The following is an 18,651-nucleotide window of genomic DNA, read 5'->3' as shown; positions in this document are numbered from 1 at the left end:
CCCCGCTGGAGGATCTGGATCCGAGGGAGCTGTCGATGGGGCACCCTTTGCCTGCGCAATCCCCAGCCCGTGTTCCTCCCCCAGGGGAAAGGAGTGACGCTGGAGGAGTCACCCCAGGTAGGGGTACTGAGTGCCGCGACCCCCAGGGAGATCGCCTCACCTCTGCACCAGACCCGGCCGCCGCTGCGGCCACTGGCGCTCCAGCATTCCTGCTGCCTGCTCCCAAAGAACCGGGGGGGCCAGACATGGGGCCCTTCCCTTGGGAAGAGTACAGGAATCACCTGATTGCGGAGTTCCAGCGGGAAGTGGAGCGGGAGGCGTGTGGTGAGCTGCTGGAGGGCTCCCTGCCGAAGTGGGGCGTCATGATTGTTTACCTGCCTCAGACAGGAAAGGGCTTCGTGGAGGAGATTGGGACAGCCCTGAGAGTCCGCATCACCCGGGATGAAGTGGAGCCCTGCCTGTGCGGAGACGGCGCCAAGTCCTTCCTGAAGCCAGGGAATGTGGTCACATATCGCCGGCACCTAAAGGGGAGCAGCTGGTGGGCCCGGGATATGCAGCGCTGCACCGCCGTTCTGGTGGTATCCCGAACCGAGGGGGAGGAGCTTGCCGCTGAAGCCGCTGCTGCCGCTGCCGCCGCCGCCAGCATCATCCATCGGCCCATGCAGACCCTCATCGCAGCGCATGACCTGGTCGTGCAGAAGACCCGGACCCACGGGGTACACCTGGCCGCGGGAGTAAACTTGGAGTCCAGCTTATCCGGGCCGCCGAGGGCCACCTGCCAGGTAAAGCCTCGGTGGGGGCTGCCAGAAACTGAGTAGTGAATGAGTTTTAATGAATGTACATCGTTAACTGTTTCTCTGCTATTTTGCTAAAACCCGTCTAGGGTTACTCTTAAAGGGATCCCTTTGTTGACCCGGGATCCCTATTGCCTTTTGTTTGTTTTTCTACCTTTTGCTCCGTTACTAAGAAACTGCTGGAATCATGAACAGTGCATGATACAAACTTCTTGTATATAGTTTGCACCTTCTTAAAGGTGCTCCCTACTGGTTTTATGTAAAAGACGGACTCTTTGCGAAGATACGGTTATTGGAACTTGTACTGGAGTCCTTGCTGCATACGGACTTGCAGCTTGAAAAGTTGCACTACCTCATAGAGACTTGGTCCCCTCTTAAAGGGGATGTTCATCGATAGCACTTAAGGAATGATGATGCTTTGAAGGAAGAAGTAATAATATTGATATGTGAAAGTTAAATGTAACCAATTAGTTAATTGTAAGAAATGTTCAATATTGTTAATAGAAGGATGAGGACAGGAAGTAAACCCGTAGGGGTTAGTGGTGAGTCCTCTTAGGAGCCATATAGAGATGGCTCAGTAATCTCAAACTGAAAGAAAAATGTTATGTTCTATACTGTGTATAGTAGTGGAAGGACAGAAGGCTCGGGCTGAAAGGAGCGGTCCTGTAATAGAAAGGAGAGGCAGTAGGTCTGGAGCCGTTAGGACAGGCGGTCCTGCAGACATAAAGTAGGAGAATGTAGCAAAGTTGCTTAAGCCTTATAATGTGTTATAAGAAGGTCTTTAGTGGATTTAGAGTGTACATCCTTAAAGGCAATGTTAAATTATTGTTCAACAATTTTGCACTAAGTAGAATACCCGGTTGGGTAAAAGAAAGTTATCTATAGCATGTTGCTATAATAATTAACCATGTTTTGTAACGTTCAAGTGTCCTCACCTCCCATAAAGGGAAGCCCTGTTTAAATATGCTTATTGTTATTGCACTCACAAAAATTGTATGTCTTTTTGCTGACATGTATTGTTGTTTTCTTCCCAGTCCCGGAGTACTGGATTTAACCGGGGGGGAGTGCAGCGCCCCAGAGTCCTGGTCGTTGCAGTACTGTGGCTCCACCGCTAAGGGGGGCTATGGTACGTCTGATGGCACTGAAGGAGTTCATCTGACCAGGTATCACATACACCAATACATTTCACAGTCGGGCCTCCAGGGGGAGCTAAGGGTGCTATTTATTAGGCCACTCCTCACTGTGTGGGTAAACTGGGGGTCAGGCAGGAAGTTAGACAGAAAGCTGACTGGGTTGGAACCAGACAACACCTTGTGGCAGGGGGTGTTGTGGGGAAGATTCGGTACGGTCCCTGTCAGGTTTGGGACCCTGACAGAGGCCTGGCTACAAGAAAGAACGTCACGGGACCGTGCCTGCTCAGCATAGCGGCGGTGCCCTAAGAAAGGATCAGAAGCGAGATATATTGTGCTGAGTGAGAAACGAGATCAAAGCAAGAAGGAGAATACCAGTAGGAGTCGTGCTGTAAGACCGAGGCAACATCCTACTGAGGCGCACAACCGGCGGTCGGAACGCCGAGGAAGTATTCATATATCTAGCTCCAAGCAATACTTCAAACCAATGGCAGGACAGTCAGTCACAGGCGGGCTGTCTCACCTAAATCACCTATGCAGACTTGGGGGGCAACCTGTGGAGAGGGGCGACTCTAGGGTCACGGAAGAGCTCCGAGCCTACCCATCATACGGGTGCGTCCCAACCATAACACCGGGAGGGACGGAGGATTAGCAGAACATCATCTAATCGAGTTGTTGTGAGGGAACACGAGAAACAGACACAACAGTTGTGGGGACTATCCCGTAAGCACAGCAGGGGAGGACCACAACACATAGCGCTAGCAGGAAGGCACAGATTTCCACCTGCAAGGAGAACTCTGGAGGTGCCATCGGACCGGCCGGACTTGCGCAGCCTGGTGAACCGTATTCCGGACTGAGGACCCAGAGACCTTCAGTAAAGAGGTAAAGAGACTGCAACCTGGTGTCCTCGTTATTTACTGCACCGCACCACCACCACTATCTACATCTATCATTGTGCGCCCCTCAGCAGGGTCACGGACCGGGTCTAGCCACCGTGACAACCCCAGAGCAGAGACTCAGAGGCCCGGTACCGGGTACCCCTCGGCCCTGCGGCAGTGGGGGCGCTACACATCCATCTAATATATATATACAGCTCTGGCAAAAATTAAGAGACCACCACATCGAAACCCTGTCATGGGCAGCCCAATCTCCAGACCTGAACCCCATTGAAAACCTCTGGAATGTAATCAAGAGGATGATGGATACTCACAAGCCATCAAACAAAGAAGAGCTGCTTAAATTTTTGCCCCAGAAGCAGTGTGGAAGACTGGTGGAAAGCATGCCAAGACGCATGACAGCTGTGATTAAAAATCATGGTTATTCCACAAAATGTTGATTTCTGGATTCTTCCTGAGTTAAAATATTAGTATAGTTGTTTATTAATTATTATGAACTTGTTTTCTTTGCATTATTTGATGCCTGAAAGCACTGGGTTTTTTTTTTGTTTGTTTTTTTACCATTTCTCCTTTTCAGAAAAAAATACAAAATTTATTGCTTGGAAATTCGGAGACATGTTGTCAGAAGTTTATAGAATAAATGAACAATTTACATTTTACTCAAAAATATATCTATGAAGAGAAAAATCAGACAAACTGAACATTTTACAGTGGTCTCTTAATTTTTGCCAGAGCTGTATATATACAGTATGTGTGTTTTGACGAATATTTCCGTTGAAAACAATGTGTAAATGACAGAAAAATGCTGTATGTAAAAGCTCATGTTAAATTCCCATTGCAATCAGATAGCAATCGCACTGCATTCGGATATAAATCGGATGCTAGGTGTAAAAAAATCGGATTGTACTCGCATGACAGTCTCTTGACACTTGCATTACACTTGTGCGACTCTCAGCAGGGAGACTCGGACCTATTTTCCATACGTTTATTGTGACGCTGGCCTAAGTGTCCCAGTAGCAGGCATGTGATCTTCTCCAAAGGGGTCAGGTTATATGTGACTTATTTCTAGGGGTTTTTACAACCAGTGACAAGAACAATGGTCCCAGGTCTCCTTTTAAAATGGAGGAACAGTCCAAATAAATGGTACAATAAGTACTATATAACATTCAAAGACTGATTATTTCTTGCACACAATAAAGTATATCAAGGTACCTGAAACTGTGGGTAGATAGTATCATCATCTTCCAACATGTCTTTTAAATAGGAGATTGCAGAGCTCACTCTTACCCAGGGAAGATAGTCTGTCTCTTTATCAAGATATTTTGTTAAATCAAGAGAAATGTTGTAATCCAGTTTTTCAGCACTGGGAAAAAAACAATAAAATACATTATAATGTGTTGTAGACACAGTGTAATATAATGTAAAGTGCTGCAGATTGTCACTATGGGCACCCTGTATCCACCGCTCAGGACCCTCACTAGTCCCACAGTCTCAGTACTTTTCTGTCAGTTCATGTCTCCTAGCTGTGGATCACACTTTAGAAGCACTGCACGGTTGTTCCTCTCCAACTCCTCACTCCCTCTATTCAGTAATCTGCCTTCCCTGGCACTATCCCTTCCCGCTGTGGGCTATTCCCAAACATTAAAGGTATCATAACTCTTCTTGTCTCTGCCAGCTACCTGTCGCTGGGCAGACTACAACTTCATATTAGGCCCTTGTGCAAATCATAAGGAGAAACTCAAATAAATAAATTTTACAAGTTTATTTCAGAATTGCAAAGTAAGATATGAAAAATGCACTAAAGTAATTTTGCAGAAAATAGCAAAAAAGTAAGGCTACCGGGTATTCTAGGGTTATTAATGTCAAACATCTCTATAAACTAAGCCTATTACACTTATAATGCTTATCCTATACTATAATCACATCCTATACTGTACATATACATAGGCAAACCTCTTACACTTTTTACTTCACACAATACGTACACAAGAAGTAGGACATTATTCAGATTACACATCACATTATACACAGAACTGAGGTCATCAAGGGGGAACGGGGCAGTACGTCCACCTCCTTACACCTATCATATAAAGCTGTGCACAGATTATAGAATACTTTGGTATGACCACCAATCTACCATGTACTTGCAAACTTTTCTTACATGATGATTATGAGATACTATCCTTATCATAGCTAGCTTTTTAACAATTCACTTAGGAGTGATAAAAATGCATTCTATAATCATAACTTCTTGCAGAAAGCATGGCATTCATACATTACATAATATAACCCAATCCATGGAATCCTCCTGTAATACATAGTAATATATAGTGTACGTTCTTATGCTACACATTTTTCAAATATGTACTGCAGGGTGCACTTTAATTGTACATATGACATAGCCTCCATACACATTGGGCTAATGTCGTCCAAACCCAGTGATATTGACGGGTTCAGCCAAAGGTCTAATGTGTATGTGAGCTCCGGCCAACTGATGGTCAGGAAAGATGCATGTCTGATTTCAGGCTGTGATCGCATTGTTTTCCCAGAGATATGCTGCCTTCTGACATGTCAGTCAACAGCTATCTCGTAGAAAACACAGAAGTGATTGGACAAATGAGCGCTTCTGTGCATGTGAAAGTCGACTGACATGGCTGTTGGCCAAACCTTCAGCCTAAGCATCACGTGACTTCTCTCTCCTGGACTCTGTTCACATGTGTCACATGAAGCATCCTGTTGTTTTACTAATGTAATGTGTGGTTTACTAAGGTTATTATACTGTAATTTGATGCACTTGGTATGTGTTGTGTAAGTTTAGGGACAGTATAGGACTGTAGGGGGATTAGAATAGAGGGAGGCATCATAGAGACAGGATAGCATAGAATAGCTAGGGGGGGGTTAAGCAGATGGGAGGAGTTACAGAGAAGAGCAGCACAGAGCAGGGAGGTATAGGACATGCACTTCCTGATTAGTGGCAGAAGCCCGGGCAGTCTTGCCCAGGGTGAGATGTGCTGAATAGTGACACAGCCAATAGACAGCCATGGGGGATAAAGCTGCAATGGCAGTAAGTGGCCCCCAGGCGGAGAACAATGCAGTCGGGCACCAGCTCAAGAGGACCATCCCCAAGAAGGATTGGGGGTCTAAGACTGGGGCGGGAGCAGCTGAGATTGTGTTCCCCGCTCCTTTCCCTAATGGAACTGGATGAGAGGCTGACAGGGAGCTGGTGACGCTGAAGGTACTGATGGGACATGAACTGTCTAGAGATACGGCAGGGATTGCCAGGAAAAGGGAGAGGATGGAGAGGATAGGAGCTGCCCGGACGTCAGGGAAAGATAAGAAGATGTCTCTGTGTTTGAACTATGCTGCCTGTGAGATGAATATGATGTTGTTTAGTAAAGTTCAACTGTTGGAAAAAGATCCCGTCTCTGAAGTGATTTGCAGAGCTCATGAATGCGGAGCTGACATGACAATAACTGTGAATGTGTTGCTGCGTAATGTGCACATGAACGACTACCACCCTGGCCGCCTTACATACGGCCAATTTAAGAGGTCCAAAAGCAGTAATCGAGATTCAATCGGCCATTTGAGTAGCAGACCTTGGAAGCAAATGGATTATTAGTCATTTAGATGTTTGCATAAAGACTTATTTTTTGTTAAGTCATGCCTGACGGAAGGGCTGCTTTAGTGATCTGAATAAGGAAGGCGTACAAACAATTTCTGAATTTAAAATGTGACAATTCAGCCTGTTTTCATATTTATATATCAGAAGTGACGACAAAAATGCCAGGACGTACGCTGCGCTTTCTAACTACAGACATGCCATTGTGGGTGTAATGAGTCTTTCTGATTCCCTAGGGCCCTTATCCAAATATTGGTCTTTGGCATTGTATAACTTTTGCCTGTTTTCTGAGACCTGTTCCAACTATATTGTTGCCTGAGATTTCTCAGTGAATGTTAATAACGCATCATACCCATATCTGAGATAGATTTTACTGTTCTTGTAGATGAAGAGGCGCTATGGTTGTGATACAACCATTACTCTCTCTGGATGTAACTTATGTGAATTTATAAATACATAAAACAGCACCCCTACAGCTGTAAGCTTTCAAATTTGCACCTGAGAGCTATATGTGAACATGCATTAAATGGAGAATGTAGAGCACCTTGCTCACCTTGCTAAGGCAAAAACATCATCAATCAATCCAGCTCTGTCTCCAGGCGTAAAAACCTAAAACATCAGTCAAATTGTGAAAATATTAACAGCACAAATATAATTATACATGACCGTAGAAACAGTTACTGCAGTGGAGTGGAGGCTGCACATTCAAGTGCTTAATATTTTATTGCCAATGGGCATTGATTATTATATGAAAAGAAAATTAGGCCAATTAATACTGGTGTTGTGCACATCAGTCTTGATGAAGGGATGCACTGGAGAGCAGAGGAGCACATCTGTTAACCGGTGTGCGCAACTGCCAGAAATGCACTCCAGTGAGGGAATGGAATAGATTTCTCCAGTAAGACACACCACTAGTGTAATGTAGCTTTTCATAAATTTGAGGGGCAGGTATAGACACGCCCCATCCTGACCCATGTCCTGCAAATAATACGGCCATGTAGTTGGCTGGGACTGTCGTGTAAATGCCAAATATAGCAATATTCTTTTTACGCAACTCCAGCCTTGCATAAAAATGTTATGAGTAGTTAAGGTGTTTTAAACCAGAATTCTAAAGTAAAAATATAAATGAATTGCCTCCAATGTTTCTATTTTTTATCATTGTACATACCTCATGTTTTTGCTCCAACAAAGTTGCTAGATTATTCCATACTGGAATTTCATAATTTACCCGGAAAAATCCAATGTGCACGTCATTAATTTTTAAGAACTCCACAGTGGTATTATCATAAGGTTCCAAGGTTATGGAAGATGCTAAAGTATAAAAATATACATTGGATTACTAGGATTGTATTATTTTTATAAAAGCTATAAATACATTAATATAAAATTGGATTCTTAAAATAAGTTGTTCCATTAACATTATTTATAACTTATCCAAAAGCATAAGTGATAAAAGTATAATTGCTAGGGTGTCCCAATAGGCAGGATCCAATTCTCAAATCATGGGTCCAAAAAATGTTAAGGAAGACGTAGTACACATATAAACATAGCTCTCTTTACTTCAGATGAACAGAGAGAGCCATTACATCAGTCCTGTAAAAATGAAAACATTGGCGACTGCATCAGTAAGTAGCATAGCCATGGCCTGTGCTGCTTATTGAGCGCCATGTACTCAAAGATCAAGAAGACAGGGATGGTGATGAACCTTTTCTAACTTGTCTATGGGGGGGTGTCCAGGTATCTCTGACAACTGGATTTCCTATCTTGAAGCTGCACAATTTCCATTGGAGTTCTAAGTGTTTCTGTCCCATGTATTGTCATATGTTGTATCTATCCTTCTATACAGTATTATTTCAATACACTCTTTTTCGGTGATTCCTTTGTATCTCCGTTCATACTGCACCCACACACACAAATGATATACCATTTGAAAGGCAAACTTGCCCCCTTCAGCAAGAAAATAGCTAAACAAACCACACATCCACGATATGATCATAAAATACATTTTAAACAATAATTTTCATAAAACTGAAGTAAGGAAATGTGACCTGCATGTGGCACCACACTACCCCAAAGCACAATACCACAAAGCTGAAACAAATCCTAACATTTGCCTTGGGGGCTTTCCAGCTTGCCGAGCCGATTTCAGGCAGGTACATATAAAATATTTGCTACATATGTGGAAGTAGAATAAAAGTAAAACTTTACCTGTTTAAGACTTCAGCTTTAATACTGAAGATATAAATGAATGCAGCCTAAAAGGTACCAGACAGAATCTGAACCATCAGATTTTCCCTAATATTGGACAGTCATTGAAAGTCTATCTTCCTTCTAAGGTTGCGGCTTTTTGGTGACCTAGTTTCACCTCTGATTCCAAGTAAAAAACTGCAGCGTTTACATAACTCAGACTGTACATTGTTTCCCGATGGGAGAGATTGGTAGAAACAAGTGCAGCGCCCCAGAGTCCTGGTCGTTGCAGTAACGTCGCTCTGCCGCTAAGGGGAGTGATGGTACGTCTGATGGCACTAAAAGAGTTCACCTGACCAGGTATCACAGTCACACATTACACTTCACACTCCGGCCACCAGGGGGAGCCAAAGGTCCTATCTACTAGGCCACTCCTCACACATGGGTAAAACTGGGGGTTGGATAGGAAATTAGGGAGAAAGCAGTCTGGGAGAGTTCGGGAGAGGTCCTGTCAGGGGTGGGATCCTGACAGTGGCCTAGCACAGGACAGATCGTTACAGAGCTGTGCCTGCACCTCATTGCGGCGGCATCTTAAGAAAGGACACGAAGTGAAGTATATTGTGGAGAAGTGAGAAACGAGATCACAGCACAAAGGCAATAGAACCAGAAGGAGTCGTGCCCCAAGATCGGCAATATCCTTCTGAGGCGCGTAGCCGGTGGCCGGAACGCCGAGGAAGTAATAGGCTCTACGCATTACTTTGAACTACGGCAGGGCAGTTAACTCTAGGTTGGCTGTCTCACCTTTTCACCTAATGAAGACAACGGAAGCAATTGTGGGAGAGGGGCGTCTCTAGGGTCCCTATAAAATAACTCCAGGCTTACCCCGTCATTCGGGTGTGTCCTATCCATGTCATCTGGGGGACGGAGAGAGAGAGAGAACAGAAACATACACGACAGTTGTGAGGACTATCCCGTGGTGCTCAGCAGGGAGGTACTACAACACACAGGCACTGGTAGGAAGGCCACTGATTTCCACCTGCAAAGGGAACTATGGATGTGCCTTTGGACCGTCCGGTCTCAGCCAGCCCTGTTAGCAGTGCTCTGGATTGTGGATGCCGAAGCCTTCAGTAAAAAGGTAAAGAGACTGCAACCCTGTGTCCTCGTTATTTACTGCGACCTACACCGTCACCTACATCGTTAATTGGGTGCACCCTTAGCAGGGCCACGGACCGGGTCAGGCCCCCGTGACATCCCCAGAACCGAGAGACTTGGTACCGAGTACCTCGCTGCCCTGCGTTTGGGGGGCTGCTCCACAACCTTGCAAAAATTGAAAAAAAAAATCCAACCGTAGGGAAAAAAAAGGTAAAATAATCTGCAGATATTACTTTTTTTTAAAGGGATATTCCCAATTATTATACAAAGGTGTAAATACGCTCAGTTATAGGGTCAATTCTCCATCATAATTTTTACTGTCAAAGTGGCACTGCTGTACAGGGAGCTGCTCCGTTCACATTCATAGGGCTGTGTTGCACTTCCCTACACTGCAGATAGATGGCAGTGCTGCTGTGGAGGGGAAAAAATGCTGCCCCTTTTCTTTTGCAAGGTCCTGACAATCAGACCCCTTCTGATCAGTAAGTAAAATACCATTATGTTTAATGTTGGGGGATCTCCTTTAGGCTGGAGTCACACACAATATAAAAAAAATTGGTCTGTTTTACACTGATGAGAATCGCAGAAATGTTGCCTGAACAGAGATCCGTATGTCATCCATGTGCAGTGCGAGGATGCGATTTTTTCGCATGTAAGCATCCTTATGACATCTGTATGGCAAGATTTTCTCGCCGGTTTGCAAAATGGACATATAATGGATCCATGGGCTCAAATATTCGTGAAAACATATATGCATCTCAAAAACATTTCTAGAATTCGCCCTTTCCTTACTTTCGACTCTGCAAAAAGTCTTACTGTTTCACTTATTCATTTTCGTCTGGACTAATGTAACTCTCTACTAATCGGTCTCCCTCTTACCAAACTCTCCCCTCTCCTATCTGTCCTAAATGCTGCTGCCAGGATCATATTCCTCACAAAACTATTACCCTCATCCACAAAGCACTCCATGGCTCAGCACCTCCCTACATCTCCTCCCTGGTCTCAGTCTACCACCCTACCCGTGCTCTCCTTTCTGCTAATGACCTGAGGTTAACATCCTCAATAGTCAGAACCTCCCACTCCCATCTCCAAGACTTTTCACGTGCTGCACAAATTTTTTGGAATGCACTACCCAGGTTAATACGATTAATCCCCAATCCCCACAGTTTTAAGCGTTCCCTAAACACGCATTTGTTCAGACTGGCCTACCGCCTCAATGCAGTAGTCTAACTATCCCTGTGTGGCCTATTCAAAAAACTTAAACCATAATCAGGTTCCTCACATCATGTTCTCATACACTTTATACAGTTAATAGCCCTCTGTGTCTGTACTGTTACATACTTAGGCAGTTAACTGGTTCATGCAGCTTTACATGAACACCCAATCCTTACATTATGGCTGGTCCGAACAATGAAAGCAATTGTTACCATCCACCTCTCGTGTTTCCCTTTTTCCTCATAGTTTCTAAGCTTGCAAGCAGGGCCCTCACTCCTCTTGGTATTTGTTTTGAACTGTGATTTTTGTTATGCTGTAATGTCTATTGTCTGTACAAATCCCCTCTATAAATGTAAAGCGCTGCGGAATATGTTGGCGCCATATAAATAAAATTATTATTATTAAATGATATATATCAGTAAGACACATACCTCTCTGTGTTCATCATCTCATTAAATACATTTATATTTGACCAGCTTGATTTTCCTGAAATTGCCTGCGCCCCCGACAACCAATGTGCGAAAATTTTGCATGGGCCAACTAGTTTCTTATATAATGTTAAGAATGGTCATGAAATGGTTACGTATTCACCTGTTTGACATTCTCCTTTTTTTGCCTAACAAATCATGAGATTGTCTTTTCACTTGTTCTTGACTATTTTATATGAAATATTGTTGTATAATTTTATAATTCATGATTTAGTATGACTAAGAACACTCTGTGTTCAAAATGAGTTACAATTCCTTGTTCTGGTCTGTCCCGGATTTTATTTTTTCCTTTTTTTTTTAATAATGCTGAAGAGTCATTTTTATGTATGCAAGCAGTCCAGACTCAACTTCCTTTTTCATACCGACTCAATTACAATTTGCTGTCCTTTTAGTACAGAAACATCAGGTGAAAACTGATAACAATATTGATACGATAGTTTACTATGGGACTGTTCCCAGTCATTCATCACATAACAGCAATTTTAGTGCCATAATGATTATAGATCTGATTGCAAGCAGCGATATATTATGGCCCCCATGCACATTAGATGGCTGTTGGCCAATGATGTTTCAAACGATCGACAGCCATCTCTCCCATTTCAGGTTGAAGATGGACTCAAAATCAATTCCCAGACCTACTGCCAGTTTTAGAAGACACTTTCTTCCAGCAGTGGTACTGGAAAACGTCTGCATCTTTCAAGAAAACCATAGTTTTTATGTAGGACAATGCTCCAACACATGAATTAAAGTGCTTCATTGCTTGGCTACACAAAAAAAGCTTTAAAGATAAAATAATGATGGCATGGCTTCTTCCTCACCTGACCTAAACAATATTGAAAATGTGTAGGCCCTTCTTAAAAAGAAGATTTACAAAAAAGTACTCCCTCACTGAACAGTATCTGGAAGGCTGTGGTTGGTGCTGCCTAAAAAGTTGATCGTCAACAGATTAACCCTTTAACACACAATGATGTGTAGTGTCTGTTAGAGGGGGCCTCCCCCTGTTTTCCGGCACATGACATGTGATCTGATCAGCTTTTATGGGCCCCTAACAGCCGCGGGTGGAATTGTAATCCACCGACTGCTGTTAACATGTTAAATGCCACTGTCAAGCTCTGACAGCGGCATTTAGCATTACTATGCTGGATGCGAGTCGCAGACCACGCCCATTGGCGCCCGTGTCACATGACTGCAGGTTGGCATAGCAATCTGGGTTCTGCAGGAGATCACTGTGGTTGTCAATACCAGATAGCTATGATCGCCACTCTTTGGTCAGCACTCCTAGCAAGTGAGTATTTCGTCTACACACAGCAGGGCTGCAGCACAGGCGATTGGATGATCGCAGCTTCAAATCTGGAGACAATTGAGGCAAGTAAAATACAAAAAAAGCTGTTTTAAAAATATAAAAAAATTAAAACACTTAGAAGTTTAAATCATCCTCCCGTTCACCCCATTCAAAATAAAACAATTTAAAAAAAATGCGCATATTTACTATCACCGCATTCAGAAACGCCCGATCTATCAGTACATAAAAAGAATTAATCCGATTGGTAAACCGCATAACACAAAAAAAAAAAATGCCACAAATATGTTTTTTTGTTGCCGCAACATCGCAATAAAATGCAATAACGGGTGATCAAAATATGATATCTAACCACAAATGGTGTCATTAAAAACATCAGCTCGGCATGTAAAAAATAAGCCCTCACCCAGCCTCAGATCACAAAAACGGAGACGCAGCGGGTCTCGGAAAATGGTAACTTTGCTTTTTTTTTTACAATATTTTGATTTTTTTTTACCACTTAAAGGTAACCTGTCATCGGAATCGTGCATAGTAACCTACTCATAGTGTCAGATCAGTGCCGTTATACTGAATAAAATGATGCCTTTTGCTTATTTGAGTGAGAAAAAAAAGTCAATATGAAAATGGCGCTCTTCACGCCTGTGCAGCAGCAGCTATCGGTGTGTATAGATATCCGATAACTGCTATTGCGCTGGTGCCAGAGTAGCCATCTTGCTGGAGAAGATAAAAAAGATTTCCTCCTCCAAGATGGCGCTGTCCACACTGGTGCAATAGCAGCTATCGGCGATTTCCGAGAGGGATCAGTGACCTGTCAGGAGTCTGCATTATGAATACCTAATCAGAGCACCACATGCACCAACCCCACCTTAGGGCACGAGAATCTCGTTAACGCAAAACTGAAAACAAAGATTAAGAAACAACCAAGGCATCATTTTATTCAGTATAACAGCGCTGACCTGACACTATGTGTAGGTTACTTTGCACAATCTTGCTGACAGGTTCCCTTTAAATAGAAAAAAACTATACATGTTTGGAATCTACAAACTCGTAATGATCTGCAGAATCATAATTGCAGGACAGTTTTAGCATTTAGTGAACATCATAAAAAAACAAACAAAAAACAATTGTAGAATTTTTTTGCAATGTCACCGCCAGTACAAGTACAACTCATCCCACAAAAAAGAAGCCCTCATATGGCCATATTGGCAGAAAAATAAAAAAGTTATGGTTCTGGGAAGAAGGAGAGCAAAATGCGGAGAAGCGAAAATGGTAATACCCCTGGTCCTTAACCCCTTAGTGATAGAGCCAATTTGGTACTTAATGACCAAGCTAAGAGCTAATTTTTACAATTCTGATCACTGTCAATTTATGCGGTTATAACTCTAGAAAGCTTTAACAGATCCCCCTGATTCTGAGAATGTTTTTTGTGACATATTGTACTTCATGTTAGTGGTAAAATTTCTTCAATATGACTTGCTTTTATTTATGAAAAAAGTGGAAATATGGTGAAAACTTTTAACATTTTGCAATTTTTATGCCCTTAAATCAGAGAGATATGTCACAAAAAATACTTAATACATAACATTTTCCACATGTCTACTTTACATCAGCACAATTTTGGAAACTTTTTTTTTTTGTTAGAAAGTTATAAGGGTTTAAATTGACCAACGATTTCTCAGTTTTCCAACAAAATTTACAAAACCATTCTTTTACGGACCACCTCACATTTGAAGTGAGTTTAGGGGGTCAATATAACATAAAAAAAACAAACGTAACACCATTCTAAAAACTGCACCCCTCAAGGTGTGCAAAACCACATTCAAGATGTTTATTAACCCTTCAGGTGCTTCATGAGAACTAAAGCAATGTGGAAGGAAAAAATGAACATTTTACTATTTTTCACAAAAATTTACGTTGGAACCAATTTTTTTTTATTTTCACAAGGGTATCAGGAGAAAATGGACCACAAAATTTGTTGGGCAATTTCTCCTGAGTATGCTGATACCCCATATGTGGGGAAAAGCCACTGTTTGGGTGCAGAGAAGGGTTCAGAAGGGAGGAGCACCGTTTGACTTTTTGAATTCAAAATTTGTTGGAATCAATGGTGGCGCCATGTCACGTTTGGAGACCCCAATTTTAACTCCAACCCTAACCCAACACACCCCTAACCCTAATCCCAACCCTAACCATAACCCTAACCACAAACCTAACCCCAACACACCCCTAACCCTAATCCCAACCCTAACCATAACCCTAACCACAAACCTAACCCCAACACACTCCTAACCCTAATCCCAACCCTAACCATAACCCTAACCACAAAACTAACCCTAACACACCCCTAACCCTAATCCCAACCCTAACTGTAATCCCAACCATAACCCTAACCCTATCTTTAGCCCAACTCACTTTATCCCAACCCTAACCCTAACATTAGCCCAACTCACTTTTGCCCAACTCTAACCATAATGGAAAAATGGAAAAAAAAACATTTTTTATTTTATTATTGTTTAGCTAACTAACGGAGTGATAAAGGGGGGTTTGATTTACTTTTTTTTATCACTGTGATAGGGTCTATAACAAAAATGAACCAATAGGAAAAATTTCCTATTTTTGCCGGGTGCCGGCCGGCAGATCTCGGTGAGTGCACTGCGCATGCGCTCGCCTTTTTCTTCTGAAAGAAAATGCCAGCGGCCCAAGGGACTTCATGAGGGGTTGTAGGGACAACAGAGGTACCGGGGGGAATCAGGGAACCCTATTTCTCTCTCCTCTGATTTGCGATAACATCAGAGGAGAGAGAATTTGAATGGAAAATCAGACTTTTTTTGCGGTCGCTGTTATACCATTAATAATGATGATGGCAACAGTGGAGAAATTCCGACTTATTCCTCAGAGCCGTTAAAAAGCAGAGCTGTGGTTTAAGTACCCTTAACTGTCATACATAAAAGGCGTATCGGTGATCGTTAAGGGTTTAAGAGCTTAAGAAACAAACAGACTCCATAAATGAAAGGCTTATGACTAGAATTGAAAAAAGTGGGGGCGATGTTGGTCGATTTTTTTTTATGTCAGAAATGCATTTTTGTAGATTTTAAACTGTTTGGTTATTATTCTCACTTTTACAGATGAAAATAAACAATTGAGATGGGAAAATGTCTATTTTTCGTTTAGATATTCTCATTTTTACTTTCTTAAATATTCAAGTTTCAGGTTTATTAACCTTTTGAATTGACAGACAATGCTATAGTTGTTCAAAAATAATATTATTCATCAAAAACACAAATTGCCTAATAACTGTGCACACCGTGTATTGGGACAACAAATGTATGTGGCTTTGGAATCAAAATTGTTTGATTCTTCTCTTCCCCATCATCATCTGTCGAGGGAGAGTTAGGAAGACCCCATACACATTAGATAGTTAGCCTTTCCCTCTGAAATCGGCGGCAGACAGCAGGCATTTAATGTGTACGGGAGCCTCAAGTCTGATACATTTGACCCAATTTGAACATTTTTTTGCATTCTAGTTGCCATTGTGCCCATGCATAAAGAACTAATTTTGCTGCTAAGGATAATGCTCCGCTTTCTATTTTACCTGATTTGTTGTAAATACTGATGTGTTTGACTGTTGAGTTGTCAGTAGCATAATACGTCACTGGGATATTCCATAGGTAGCTGAAACGATAGAAACATCACGTGTCATCTTCTTTGTGTGAGTTACCACATGACCATGGCCATTACATACAAGTGCTTCTCACTAAATTGGAATATCATCAAAAAGTTAATTTATTTCGGTTCTTCAGTACAAAAGGTAAAACTCATTGATGATTATGGCTTACAGACAATGAAAACCCAAAAGTCATTATCTCAGTAAATTAGAATATTTAACAAAAAACACCTGCAAAGGCTATCTAAGCATTTAAAAAGGTCCCTTAGTCTGTTTCAGTAGGCTCCATAATCATGGGGAAGACTGCTGACTGAACAGAAATCCAAAAGGCAGTCATTGACACAATCCACAAGGTGGGTAAGCCACAAAAGGTCATTGCTAAAGAAGCTGGCTGTTCACAGAGTGCTGTATCCAAGCATATTAATGGAAAGTTGTGTGGAAGGAAAAAGTGTGGTAGAAAAAGGTGCATATGCAACCGGATAACCGCAGTCTTGAAAGGATTGTTCAGAAAAGGCTATTCAAAAATTTGGAGGACATTCACAAGGAGTGGACTGCTGCTGGAGTCATTGCTTCAAGAGTCACCACAACCAGACCTATCCAGCACATGGGCTACAAGTGTCGCATTCCTTGTATGAAGCCACTCATGACCTCTAGACAACGCCAGAAGCATCTTACCTGGGGCAAGGAGAAAAAGAACTGGACTGTTGTTCAGTGGTCCAAGGTGTTGTTTTCAAATGAAAGTAAATTCTGCATTTCATTTGGAAGTCAAGGTCCCAGAGTCTGGAGGAAGAGTGGAGAGGCACACAATCCAACTGCTTGAGGTCTAGAGTGATGTCATGTCATCTGCTGGAGTAGGTGCACTGTCAGCCTAAGTCAGCACAGCCATCTACCAGGAAATTTTAGACCACTTCATGCTTCAGTCTTCTTTTCCATTGAAAAGAAAGCGGATAGGCACATATCGTCCCGTGCAACAAAATGCTTTATTGTGGCATCATCAAACCAACAGCAGGCAGATAAAACGATGGAGCAAATACAGGAGATGATCATTTTGCGCTTACATTGTGCTTCAACAGGTCATGACCAATGTAAGCGCGAAACGATCGTCGTCTGTATTTGCTCCATCGTTTTATCTGCCTGCTGTTGGTATGATGATGCCACACTAAAGGATTTTGTTGCACGGGACGGTATGTGCCTATCCGCTTTCTTTTTGTAATAGAAACACAGATTCTTTTTCTTTGGAAGTGGCACCTGTAATCCCTGGTGTGTGTGCAGCTTCATTAACCCGAGGTCATACAGCTGTGCCTTCGTCCTGCTTCCCTCTGCCGACAAGTTTTTGGGAGATGGAAATTTCATTCTCCAGAAGGACTTGGTGCCTGTTCACACTGGCAAAAGTACAAATACCTGGTTTAAAAACAACAGAACCACTGTGCTTAATTGGCCAGCAAACTTGCCTGACCTAAACCCCATAGAGAATCTATGGGATATTGTCAAGAGGAAGATGAGTGACATCAGACCCAACAATGCAGATGAGCGGAAGGCTGCTATCAAAGCAACCTGAATGTCCACAACATCTACACAGTGCCACAGGCTGATCACCTCCATGCCACGCCACATTGATGCAGTAACTGATGCAAATTCAAAGCCATGAGTCTGACCAGACGTGTCTGACCATCTTAGAAATTGCATCTTTTAAATTGCAGATTTTTAATTGCTATGAATTAGACTAGAATTCCATGAAGCATTTACCCATTCATCTCTGCTGTACTTTCATCATCCTCATCACCACCTGTATCATCTAATCGAGTTGTTTTGTCTACCCACAGGTATGCTGCTATTCTGCTCAGCTTTCCCTGCGATGTCTTTCCATATGAAGTGCATATAATTCCCACCTGGTATGCTTTGCTTACCCATTTTTTCTATCCATATGTACTTCACTCCTCTTGCGTCTTCCTTGCATACCTGAGTGGCCAATCTACCCCACCCCCTCTTTATGACCTGGCTTAACTGTGAACATGTGCTCTGGACACACACGCCCACATCCTCTCTCAGCTGTGAGCCCTTAGGTGCACATAAATTCAAAGCCATGAGTGTGACCAGACATGTCTGACCATCTTAGAAATTGCATCTTTTAAATTGCAGATTTTTAATTGCTATGAATTAGACTAGAATTGGACTGGAATTGACTGGAAGGTTAAGGAATAGAAAACTACTA

At 42.5% G+C, this 18,651-nt stretch overlaps 1 protein-coding gene across 1 annotated transcript in view; it reads right to left on the bottom strand.

Annotated features, from left to right (window-relative positions):
* Positions 1-18,651, bottom strand: part of ENPEP (glutamyl aminopeptidase) — a 128,347-nt gene that overhangs the window by 16,401 nt on the left and 93,295 nt on the right. Inside the window, exons 11-14 of the mRNA XM_077278968.1 lie at positions 16,368-16,447; positions 7,608-7,750; positions 6,993-7,048; positions 4,033-4,183 (exon numbers count right to left, since the gene is read on the bottom strand). Coding sequence (XP_077135083.1) covers positions 4,033-4,183; positions 6,993-7,048; positions 7,608-7,750; positions 16,368-16,447 — 430 coding nt within the window. The remainder of the gene's footprint in view (positions 1-4,032; positions 4,184-6,992; positions 7,049-7,607; positions 7,751-16,367; positions 16,448-18,651) is intronic.

This window comes from Ranitomeya variabilis, chromosome 1 (genome assembly GCF_051348905.1).
Source record: "Ranitomeya variabilis isolate aRanVar5 chromosome 1, aRanVar5.hap1, whole genome shotgun sequence".
Lineage (NCBI taxonomy): Eukaryota > Metazoa > Chordata > Amphibia > Anura > Dendrobatidae > Ranitomeya > Ranitomeya variabilis.
The sequence above is the reverse complement of the archived record's forward strand: the minus strand, read 5'-3'. Positions and strand labels throughout refer to the sequence as shown.